Genomic DNA, 12,193 nt, shown 5'->3' with positions numbered 1-12,193 from the left:
AATATATGTAAGCCAAAAAATAAAATTAAAAAAAATTTAGTTTTTGATTAAAAACAAAATTAAAAAATTTTTTTTTTTTTGAAAAATCAAATTTTCGAAAATTGGATATGAATTTTTTGAAATTTTGGTCTTAGATGTTGATTAGTGATTTCTAAAAAATGATGCACCAATTTTATTTTAAAACTTTTTTTTCACAAAATGATTTATAAAAAATTAGTTTTTTTAAAAAACGGCTCTAACGAATTTCAATTTTTTTTTCTAAAAATGCATCTAAACAAAACAAATGAAATTGCATACTTGTTTTGGAGGACAATTTGATTTCAGATGTTGTTTTATTCCGTTTTTTTTTTTAAATTTTGTTTTTTTTTTTATATATATATATATGCCTACCTACAGTAATTACATAATTCAAAATTTCTATATAAAAAGTACTAAAAACTCTAGCAACATTAACTGGATTTAATATCTGAAACTTCTTGTTTTACTGACGCCAGCACCCCCAGCTTTTCATACTCCTTTGATATCATTTCCGCGTAATACCGGCAGGAATGCCAAACTTAGGAGCCAAGGTTAAGTATATAGCTTCTTTTCTTAGACGAACTATATGAATGTGGAATCAATTTTCTCCAGATATTTAGAACAAATGAACATCGTTATCTCGTATTCAATCCTATTTCCATTTAATAAACACTGCAACTTTTGGGAAAAACATTTGGTAACGGTAAGACAATAAGTCTCTCCCAATAACCTTATGTAATTGTTTATACCAAAATGTTTAATTATTTTACTATTTAGATAAAAAAAAAACAGTTTTTATTATTTAAAAATACATATATTTTCTTTATTCATGTGTTCAAATTATATACATAATTACATTTTGTTTAATTATTTATAAAACTATTAGTAGTGCCACAAGGTGATTATATAAAAATATATGTTAGGTATATAAATGTTTTGTATATTTTACATTCTTAAAAAAATCTTCGGTTTTTTCTCTAAATAATTTACAGATATTTATATGTATGTACATGTACGTGTTAAAAATATTTTATATATAATATAAACTTAATTATTAAAAAAAAAAAATAAATTACTTTGTACGTATATAATAATTATATTAATAAGAAAAATAAATTCCTCTAAGTTTTATACTTTGATTAACAAAAAATATAATAAAATAAAAACTGTTCAGTCTATTGTATTGCCTCTTAGGATTAGCATTAAGCTAATTAATTTAAAATCATGTTTATAAGTGTTGTATGGACATCTTATGTTTTTCGTCCTTTGGTCCAAGACACATTTCGCTAGCAACGAAGGCTTGATTTAAATTTCCCAAATTGTTTGAAATAACCGATACTGAAACTAGACGTGGATTGGTTTCTTCCATCATGCTGATACTTTTGGTAAAAAGTGGCAACATAGATGATCGTTTATTACTAATTTCAGATATTTCACTAGCTTCTGGTGTTGGTGGTGGTGGATTTTTAGGGCGTTGTCTAAAAAAAATAGATTAAAAAATTCAAAATTAGAAGGAATTATTAACGAATTTTGGAAAATTTTAATTTACCTTTCTTTCCTACGACAACCGATTAAGGTTATAAGGATTCCTAATATAACAAAAGCTGCTAGCATTCCTGATAGACCGGCTACAAGTGTCATTACTTCATGAGGCTCTCCATCAGATGTGGCCTTTGGGACTGTAAAAAAAAATTAAAAAATGATTTTAGATTTTTATGAAGACTTGAACTTTTAAGACAATTAATTTTATTTTATAAATCAAAAGTTTTTTTTTGGAATAAAGAATATTTTTTGTGAAAATCGTTGAATACATTTTAGAGAAATAAGCTTTTTTTAGCGGATATGATCCTAGAAAAATAAAACCCCCAAAATCCTTTTCTCTCAAAAGCCCCACTTATGTGTTAGTTAATTCAACCAATGAAGGTATATTGATTTAGACCTCAAACCATTCAAACCTAAAAACTGTAATTTGGTAAATAAATCACAATTTAGTCAGTAATAAATCGTTCGTGATTGCATATTTAATCCGTCAAAATTAAATTAAATAAGCTTCTTAGACCTTTCCCACTCATGTCAAACATCCGTTCCTTTATATTCAATCAAGAATAATTTCATGTAAACTCTGAAATTACTTCCACATGCATGAAAGATTAAATATTGCGTGCATTCCAAATACTTCCGTGCTTTGCTCCGACAAAAACTTAATATTACAGTTACACAGTGCATAGGTACATTATTCGCAATGATCGCACCCTAAAGGCAAACAAGTTTGTTGCAACCAGTGACCTTGAATAAGTTTGTATACAAAAAGAATACAGTGACAAGAACCTGCCGTCAAATGTGCTGGATTTAGTTAGGAGAAAATTAATGAAATATTTAGGGCGCCATCTTTTACAGTAATTTAATTTATGGTGATCAAAAGTATTCCATTAAAAAAGGTTGAAAGAGCACATAAAAATGAATTGCGTTCCCACAAAAAAGTGGATTTGGTTCTCATATTCAATGGGAATTCACTTAACCAGAACAAAGTGAAATTATTTCAGACTGTTTTTTATGCGGAACCTTAGACTGAAAAGTCACTAGTTTATCTAAGCTATTTTAAGTGAAGTATAGGTGTCCTAAAAATCAAGACTAAGCTTTACAAATACCCTTCTTTAAGCTTTAAAAAAAAATCAGCCTTCTTGTATGGATGGATACTGGATTCTGTAAAACTGTAGGAAGTACGTCCAATATGACATACCATAAGCTTTTTCGTCAATAAAATAATACCCGTGGTGTATAACACAATCTTTGCATTTTTTATTCATTCTTTATATTATTAGGAATATTTTATAATAGTTTTTGTATTAAAAAAATAAATAAATTTAAATAAATTAAAACTTTGAAAAAAAAGTATCAAAATTCATTTTGTCCATATGGCATGGACAAAATGACATAGGTTATATGGACAAAACGACATATGGCATTTTATATGAAAAAAATACAAAAATTAGTTGGCAAGTGTAGATTTTCAAAGGAAAGCTACTTTGAATCCACCTAATCCTTTGTATAGGACTTAAAAAACTTGGTGTCCAGTATGCTTCACCTTAATGTAGCCTGCGGGACACCGAATGTTTTTGATGTTGCAAACCCGCCCATTTTGTTTTGATTAGCAGCTTCAATGGCCCCCGCATAGCCTGAACCATGATCGGCGGTCGGAAGTTCGCTTATACCCATATATTTGACATATTTAAAGTTAAAATTTAAAAAACAACAACAATTTCTATGAAGTTGAAGGTATGTCGTTTTGGCCATAGGTAGGGTATGTCATTTTGTCCATATCGTAGTTTTGATACATTTTTATACAAAACACTGTTTTCAACCCTGATTTCATAAAAAATATTAATAAGTTTTTAACTTTAAATTGTAAACTGTCGTTATACCCAATAAAATATTCAAAAAAAACTACATACAACTCCCAAAATAACAAAATTAGTCCAACCCCATAAAAAATACAATAGCTCCTATAAACACACTTTACTTTATATTTTTGGTTTGGGGCTGTCAATTGAGTTGTTATTTTGACAGAATTTCAAAAATCATTGGTTTCACCTTATAAGATAGGAGGTAGGGTTACATGTGGTACACATTTCAAGTTAAGGCTGGTATGTCATATTGGCCGTGTATGTCATTTTGGACGTATTTCCCCTACTTGAATTGGATCGGAAAGTAAGTTCCGCACAACACATTCACACATATTCAACCCTTTCACAAATTCAATCGTAATAAATGTCCGCACGGAAATTCTGAGTCGAATCGAAAAAAGAAAACTTTGGTAACCTGCAGACCTTTTATGCACATTCCTTACGACATCGAATAAGATGCTATATGAAGGAGTTTGTAAATTTCAAGAATTGCACTTCTTTTTAGATTAGATTTAGAACTAAGGCAATATTATCTAAAAGAAGCACTTGGAAGTCTGTATTTTTACATATTATGTACATTAGAGCGTTCGTTATTTTTGAATCAAGTTCCTAAGTGGAAAAACTGTTTCTAAAAAATAAAAAAAAAATCCCCTATTTTTTTCAGATTTTTATTTTGACGCCAGATGGCGCCCCAAGAGGGTTAAAGTTTCTCATGTGAAATGGGTATATGTTGACTTATGACTTAGATAAAGCCTTATTGTACAAATTTTTGATGAGGTTTTTTTTAGTAAAATATGCTCGGTTTAATAAACCCAAAAAAGAAATGCATGTCCTGACTAAACCCCTGGTCCTAGAATAATGGTAAATTTTTACAAAAAAGCTATATCTAAAAAATGGCCTCATAAGTCAACAAATACCTATGAGAAAAAACTTTAAAACTCTTGGGGCGCCATCTAGCGTCAAAATAAAAATCTGAAAAAATTAGATGTTTTTTTATTATTTAGAAAAAGTTTTTCCACTCAGGAACTTGATTCCCGAAAAAAAAATTACTTATTGACGAACGCCCTTATGTATGGTAGAGTTGCCTAATTCCGGCCCTCTCCAGTAGCCGGCCACCTTTCAGAAAAATCGTTGTTAATAGTGATTTCGTAGGATTTTAAATGTCTCTCCCAAAATTACAATATTCTTATTATTTTTGTTATTCAGTTTTTTTTAGAAAAAATAACTTTTTGTGAAGTGATCCAATCGAGTATGGTTTTTTTGTAATTTTACTGCCGAAACCTACTATCGTAATTAGTGTTTTGTGGAAACAATTTCAGAGCTAATGCTTTGAAATGTTGTTTTTCTTATTAAATATATATTATTCTTCAAATAAAATAGGTTTTAAATAGGAAAAAGATGTGAATTTTGGTGATTTTAAGGGGGGTCGGAGATAGAACACAAAAAAAGCTTTGAAATTCAAGAGTTTCCTGTATTCGGCCCCCTTTTATTGATAAAAGTTTAAAAATTGGGAAAAAATAAATACATTTTTAAATCATTTGATGTTAGGTATAACTTATTAACAATCAAAATTGTTTCTAAATTCTTAAAAAAAAACATTCAATTTATTTAAGCTTGACCTAATAAATTCAGTGGCCGGAAATGGGACACTAGATGGCTGAAAATAGGAAACAAAGGCCGGATTTAGGAGAATCGAACTTTTTTATACAAAAACTTAAATAAAATATTTTTGGGAAATATTATTAAATTTTTTTTAACCATAGCGAAAAATTAATAAATAAAGTACATTTTATTTCAAGAATTATTCGAAAATGTTGATATTTGACGTTTCTGTGCTTTATTTTATAAGACAAAATCCTTAAGGGGCCGGCTACTAGCAACTATACCCTACATGCATAAGTTAAAAGTTTAATTTGTTAATGATAAGCAATGTACTCATCCATGGCAGCTTTCAAAATTAACTCAGTCTAAACAACCACTTTTTTTACGAGTAGTTTAATGAAGAATTATTTCTATAGAATATTTTTCACTTTCACTAATTTTTCATTTTATTTAGATTCAAAATTTGATTTTACGCCCGTAAATAATTATAGGTATATATGTATATAATTATACTTGAAGTGTGATAAGCAAAAGTTATTTGAAATTTTAAAAAAAAATATTTTAAATCTCAGGCCACAAATTTTTTTTTTTTTTTTTTTTGACCATTTTTGAAAGCGGCTATTTTTGGCTCCAAGATTTTTCAAAATCGGCTCCTTGCCTCGAAAATATTCTGGCAACACTGTTGGACACTGTTCAGTTCAAGTGAACATCATTTATCTTCTATACAATACGTTGAGCATGGTTAACTTCGAATAAATTGAGAAGAACTTTCTAAGAAGCCATTTTTAATGTTCTTCTTATTAAAAAAATTCTTTTAATATGTTCGACTTTTTCATTTTTTTTTTTCAACATTTCAAATCCTGCACTGGCAAACAATTTCAAGCTCCATTCAATTGTTACGCATAATGTTAACGTTTCGTGCATTTCTCATGCATCAACATCAGTTTGCTCGATGTAGGCCTGATAAAGCGTGAGAAAGCGATTTGTGTCAAGTTGAAGTTTATATAGATGGCGCAGTTTCCTACTAATTAAAATGATGGCGATGAGTAAGCAATAAGCGATGGCGACGCGACGGACAATGGCGGTCAATGTTCCATTAACCGACCGGTCCGGTACACATTAAAAATAAATAATCACTATATAATTATAGTGTTGCTACCGGCTACTATGCGTTTATGTAGACAAACAGGCGTGTGCTTCTGTCTGTCACTTCAACTAGGTACAAACCGGTTGGTTAATTTTCTGGCTAAAACATTTACGCGCTTTTTTTCTGTCGTAAGTGTCGTTAAAACGTGTTTTTGAAAGCACCCACTTATAAATTAAATTGGTTTAAATAGATGAAGCTGTGTTCCTTCCGCTCTGGATATAGGTACTTCCTCTAGAAACAAAAAGAGTTGATTGTCAAACTCCGGAAGTGAAAGACCAGACGCATATAACATGTTGATTGACATATTACCTACATATTGATTCTTTGTTTGGGTGTTTAATTATAGTTTGTCAAAATAGTGTCATTGCAATTTTAATTACATCTCAATATTTATAGATCATTAAAAGGCTTATGCCTCGCCTACATCATTGCCTTAACATCTAACTAAGAGGTAAGATTTTTTGTGAATGTAGTTTTTTTTAAGTAGGTAATTAGTCACTTGTTTTTTTTTTTCGAAGGTGTTAGCATAATTTGATAAGTGTCAACAATAACAATAATATTTTTGTTTTGTTAAGAATAAAATTTATGAATTAAACCATTATAAGCATTTTGCTTACTATTGTCAATTTGCCATTGAAAAAATAAAAAAAATAAATAAAGTCACCAACTGACTCAGTTTTTTTTTTTCAAGGTTGCAATGAACTTGATTATGTTTTTGTTTTGTTTTGTATTGACATTTGACAAACATTACGTTTTTTTTTTTTTTTAGAAAGTTTTGACTTGCCGGTAGGTATAATACGAGTACAATCTCTAAGCATTGAACATTTTGTTGCAAAGGCATACATTTGAGTAGTTTAATGAACTTAAATGTGTATCACATCGCCAATTATAATTATTTTTCTTTTAATGTTTAATTAATAAATAAGATAAAATTGTTTAATGGAGAATTTAAACAAGATTTTGAAGATTTATTTGTCGTGATTTAATTCATGAATACACAAACATATTCAATCTTCTTATTAAAATAAAGCAGACATGATATATTATGAGTTTTGCTTAAACCATGAATATTTCCATACCTTGTAATTTCATGGTTCTTTAATTTATTTAAATCAAGAACAATTTTAAAATAATATTATTTAATTTTATTTAATTGCCATATCAGCATTTTGTTGTCAATATACGCCAAGGAAGAGTTTCAGTTAACAAGATGACTCATCTTCAGATAATTTTCCATCTGGGGCCTGTTTCTCAGTTTAAGATATTTTAAAAATTTGCCAGTTTCGTCAAAATCGATTAATTTTTCTTGCTAAAATTTTGAAAATTTTATGTCATAAGTTTTTTTGTTACATTTTCAGAAACAGAGGTCGGGGAAGTTCCCGAAATTCGTTTTTTTTTTTTCTAAATTTTTAACATTAATTAATGTATAATTAATAAAAATCAAATTTTAATGCATTGTTGTAAACATCAAAATAATGAAAATTTCGGGATTTCATGCAAAAAGTTTTTCCTCTAGTTTGACAGTTTTTTACCGAGTAATTTTTTTTATATATTGCACGATTTTCTGTGATATACTTTTGTTTATGTTTTTTTTTTTTGTTTTAAACTTATCTTAAAAATACATAATTCATATTTTACTCATTCTCACCTGAATCTTCTATGACATATCGTTTTGAGTATGGTGATTTGAGATAACTACTGTCCATGGTTAATTTAATGTTATCCTTGTTAATAAAAAATCGTTTTAACTAAGCTGTCGTCCTTTGCTTCAGAAAATATCAAGATTATTTGAAAAATATTAATCTGAAATGAAATTAAAAAAAAAAACATTTAAATTTTAATAAAATTTTGATAGATTGAACTAAATTTTAATAGATTAATAATATCAGATCGATTTTTTTTACTGGAAATTAGGTATTTTGAATAAAGGCACACAGAAAAAAATATGACCCGCTAAAAACTAACAGATTGCCATATTGTTTTACCGTCCATACATTATATTAGGAAATCTTATTAAAACAACGATTAATAAGGTTTTTTTAAGGAGATTTCTTATTATTTTTATAGAGAAAATCTTATTAAAATTTGACTGAAAAGTTGATTTTTTTTGCAACTTAGCACAAGAACAAAAATCGCGATCAGTATTTTCATGGCAGGTTGGTTCAGGTGGTACGGTGGGCGACTAATGATTTGAAGTCTCCAGTTCGATTCCCAGCCTGGTCATGTTTTTTTTATTTTTTTGCAGATTTTAAAACAATAAGGAAAACCCGATTGTTTTAATAAGGTTTCCTTCTTGGATGAAAACCATAGAGAAATCTTATTGTTTTTGTTCTATTTTATGTGGTCTATTTTTCTCTGTGCAGTTCATCGAAAAATGTTTGTTTTAAAAGAACATAGTGGCAGGTCACTATAAACCCAAAAGGAACAGTACCTATGCTGAAACTTTTATACCTTGCTTAAGAGCCTGGGGAGAAAACATCTAATTTTTCTTCAAATTTGGAACCAAAAACTGCAAAGGTGTCTTGTAATTCCCAAATTAATTTTGTAGCTTTATATTTATTGATCCGTTAACTGTCTAACGTCAAAACTTATTTTTCTTCGTTAATAGCTGCGTTCCTTTGGAAATATTTATATACTTTTTAGTACTTAAAGCTGCTTTGAACTACTTTTTCAGTATAGCAAAGTAGTTTTAAGTAATAAAAAGTAGATAAATATTTCCAAAGGAACGCAGCTAAATTAAATTGAATTAAGTGTCAAAGTTTTAATTTTGAAACTTGGCACCGGTCTATTGAGACCTTTTTTCGAAATAAATTATTGTTAAAAATTTTAAGTTTGAAACAATATTTTTTTTATTAACAAATATTGTTCATTGAATTAAATTCCTTTCTAGGTTCTAAAAACGGGCTTCTAATATTATTAACAAGTTATTAACAAAATAAAATTATTTACAAACAGCACAATTTTAACGTTCAAATAATGTGACAAGATTGACAATCTAGAATGCTTAACCATGTTCATATTTAAAAAAAAAATCACTAACCATGTTTATTCAGTTTTCTTAAAATAATACCTACTGCTAGATTTTTAAACACAAAACAGATTTTTTTTATTATTATTTCTAAATGTAAGCGTCATATCAATTGAAACACGAGGCAAACAGTGATAATTTTTATTTATATAATTGTTTTTTATGTTTTCAAAGTTACATTTTCTAATAAATGCACGTGTGAGGAAAGACGGTAAATAGAATAAGTTTCCCTATATATAAAAATAATCGATTTTTTATTTAAACAATTGTTAATTGAATGTCGTAAGATAAAATAATCCTTGAAGAAAAATTTAAAAACCAATTATAGTTTTCGAAGACAACAATAAACACGAGATACCAGCTTTATATGCTCAAAAAAGTAGATGATTTCGTTACTCTAGGTAATACAAAATTTCATAAAAGCAATCTTGCAATTATGTAGGGGAAGTGGGGGCAAGACCATCTATGGGGGCAAGACCACCGTTTTTGCACTATGTTGTATGAAAAACAGTAAAGTTGGCAACACTTTCAATATAAAATATGTGCCTTTTGGTATGATCGATCACGTCTGTAAGCTTTAGCAAGTTCAGTTGACACGCCGAAGAGTTACAGAGTTGATTTTTCATCAAATTGTTATCGTTCTTGTGAAAAGTCAGTTGTACTTTTAACACTAAAAAATTTAAATATTTAACTTTTCCTTTTTTTATAATAGAAAGTGAATATTCAGAAGTATTTAATGCGAAAGAATGAACCATAAAGTGACATTTAAAAACAAAGTAACCCAGTACATAAGATATGATATATGACTGGGCAAGACCGCCCATGGGTGAAATTGGTAGCTCTGGTAGCTTAAAAGAAGTGAAAAAAAGAAGTTCACCATTAAATCTTCCCAAAAGCTAAGCGGCAGGCTCTAAATAATACTGTTAGTGATGATTCTGAGGAAGATTACTTTGCAGACTGGTATTTGTACCATCTATCTGCAACTGTTTTCTAGACTAGACTGGATTAAGTGCAAAATGTGTACCAACAATGAGGGAAAATATAAATTCAAGTTGAAACGTCGTTGTTTCAAAGGTGAACTACTTTGATTTATGTGACTTTAAGATACGAAACCACCAAAAATTAACCTTTTTTCCACGTTGATTTTAAAATGTTTATCGTCAACGCAAAGTCAATCCGGATATAGTTAAATCAATGTAGTTTTCATTGATTTCACGTTGTTTTATGGTGGCTTTTTCCTCAGTGAAGAGGTACCACAAAGCTTGTGCTGGAGTAAGATAATAAGAACTAATGAAAATATAGCATAATTATGTTATTTTTGCAAATAGACGGCATTTAAAATAAAAGAAACGGTCTTTTTACCAACAAAATTTGATAGGGCGGTCTTATCAACATGTGGGGGCAAGACCGTTTTTTGTTAGATGTTTTTTCAAAACTTATTATCTTTTGTTCAATATTTTTTATTTTTTTGTATAATAATGAGAGTTCTTACAGTAAACAAATATCCTAATGAATAAAGACTTTATTTTAATTAAAAGTTGTTTTAATTGGTTTTTAAGACAATCAAACACTAAAGGGGCGGTCTTGCCCCCACTTCCCCTATGTATTGTATATATTATATATATTTTTTAAATATTATCTTTCAAAATGTCCTTTATTTCCAAATTAAACAATAGATTTAGATTTTATCCTTCTTCAAAAGTAACACATGTTATTGAGAGTTCTGGATCCACCCAACCACCCAAACTAGAAATGCATCTCTATGGGTTTCGAACAGTGGCGTATTGAGGGGGGGGGGGGCTCAGGGGGCTCAAGCCCCCCCCAAGCCTTCAAGATCATGTTTTTATTTAGCTGATTTCACCATAATGTACATGATTAACTGAAAGTTAAATCTTAGCGATTTAGAGGCAACACAGATGCTCGAGCCCCCTCCAAATTCTGAAACGGCTGTTTGGGTTTGTTTGAGTAAAAGCCTTAGCTGACGATGAGGGTTGTGATAATTTTTTTTTCGGATTTTAGTCCAATTCCGAATTCTTTAGATAATTTTTTATAGTATTTTGACGTCCAATTACATCACCGTTAAATTTTTGCAAAACATTAATTTACTTTTTTTTTTAATAATATTTTTTTCAAAGATATTGGAAATAGAAATTTTTGATATCTCAAAATCTATGTGGTCAACAGGTTTCTTTAAGAAAATTGCAGTTTGCGCTTCCGATTTGGATTAAAGAGCAACATATTACGAAAAAACATATATATTTCGGAGTAAACATCAAAAAGAATTTCATTCAAAATTAGTTTTAGAGACTTTCACGTTCTGAATTTCACTTGCCGAGAGTGAAATAGGTGTTCTGCATTTTTTCACTCATTTAGACTTTCTAATCGAATTCAATTCACTATGTTTCTGTTCGTGAATTTGGGGGCCTTTTTCAATGAATCTGCAATTGCAGTAATTTCACTTTAGAAACAAAATAAAAATGGAACATCCTTCAGTTTTGACAGTTAGAAGCAATTTCGAAGTTTTCGAAACCGATCGAAATGAAGAATATTGATATTTCATTTCACGTGCCGTATATAACGAAAATATTGATGAGTTTAGCCCAAAAACTCTTGACGTGATAGGAATAAATCTGTAAACAGTTTTGGATTCAGCACATGACATAGTTCCAACGAAATAAAGAGTTTTTTTTTTTTTAAGGATGACTCAACTCCTTGCTGTTTGTGTAAAATGTTTGGGACACAAGAACTTTGAAAAAACACTATTCACTCTGAATGTGAAAGGAGGAGACAGTAGTACGAATCTTTCGAGAGCAGTATAATGCTACTATACCACTTTCAGTACCGCAGCACAGCGTTTAGCTCTCGATCAAAGATTAATAAAAAGAAATTAAAAATTTTCCTGCCCCCTCCAAAAATTTTTCTGGATACGCCACTGGTTTCGAATACGACTTTCAGAAACCAAGCACGGCGGCGTTCATAACCCGAAACACGAAG

The 12,193-nt window shown here is 29.4% G+C and overlaps 1 protein-coding gene across 2 annotated transcripts in view; it reads right to left on the bottom strand.

Moving 5' to 3' along the window:
• Positions 1–810: 810 nt before the first annotated feature.
• The window catches only part of LOC129910674 (uncharacterized), a 32,606-nt gene continuing 21,223 nt past the window's right edge, over positions 811–12,193 (bottom strand). For both annotated transcript variants that reach the window (XM_055988144.1, XM_055988143.1), the window contains exons 2-4: positions 7,820–7,974; positions 1,568–1,697; positions 811–1,496 (exon numbers count right to left, since the gene is read on the bottom strand). In XM_055988144.1, the coding sequence (XP_055844119.1) occupies positions 1,247–1,496; positions 1,568–1,697; positions 7,820–7,877 (438 nt within the window). In that variant the 5' untranslated portion in view covers positions 7,878–7,974 and the 3' untranslated portion in view covers positions 811–1,246. The remainder of the gene's footprint in view (positions 1,497–1,567; positions 1,698–7,819; positions 7,975–12,193) is intronic.

The sequence above is a fragment of the Episyrphus balteatus genome, chromosome 2 (assembly GCF_945859705.1).
Source record: "Episyrphus balteatus chromosome 2, idEpiBalt1.1, whole genome shotgun sequence".
NCBI classification, from domain to species: domain Eukaryota; kingdom Metazoa; phylum Arthropoda; class Insecta; order Diptera; family Syrphidae; genus Episyrphus; species Episyrphus balteatus.
This window is presented reverse-complemented; position numbering and strand designations above follow the sequence as displayed.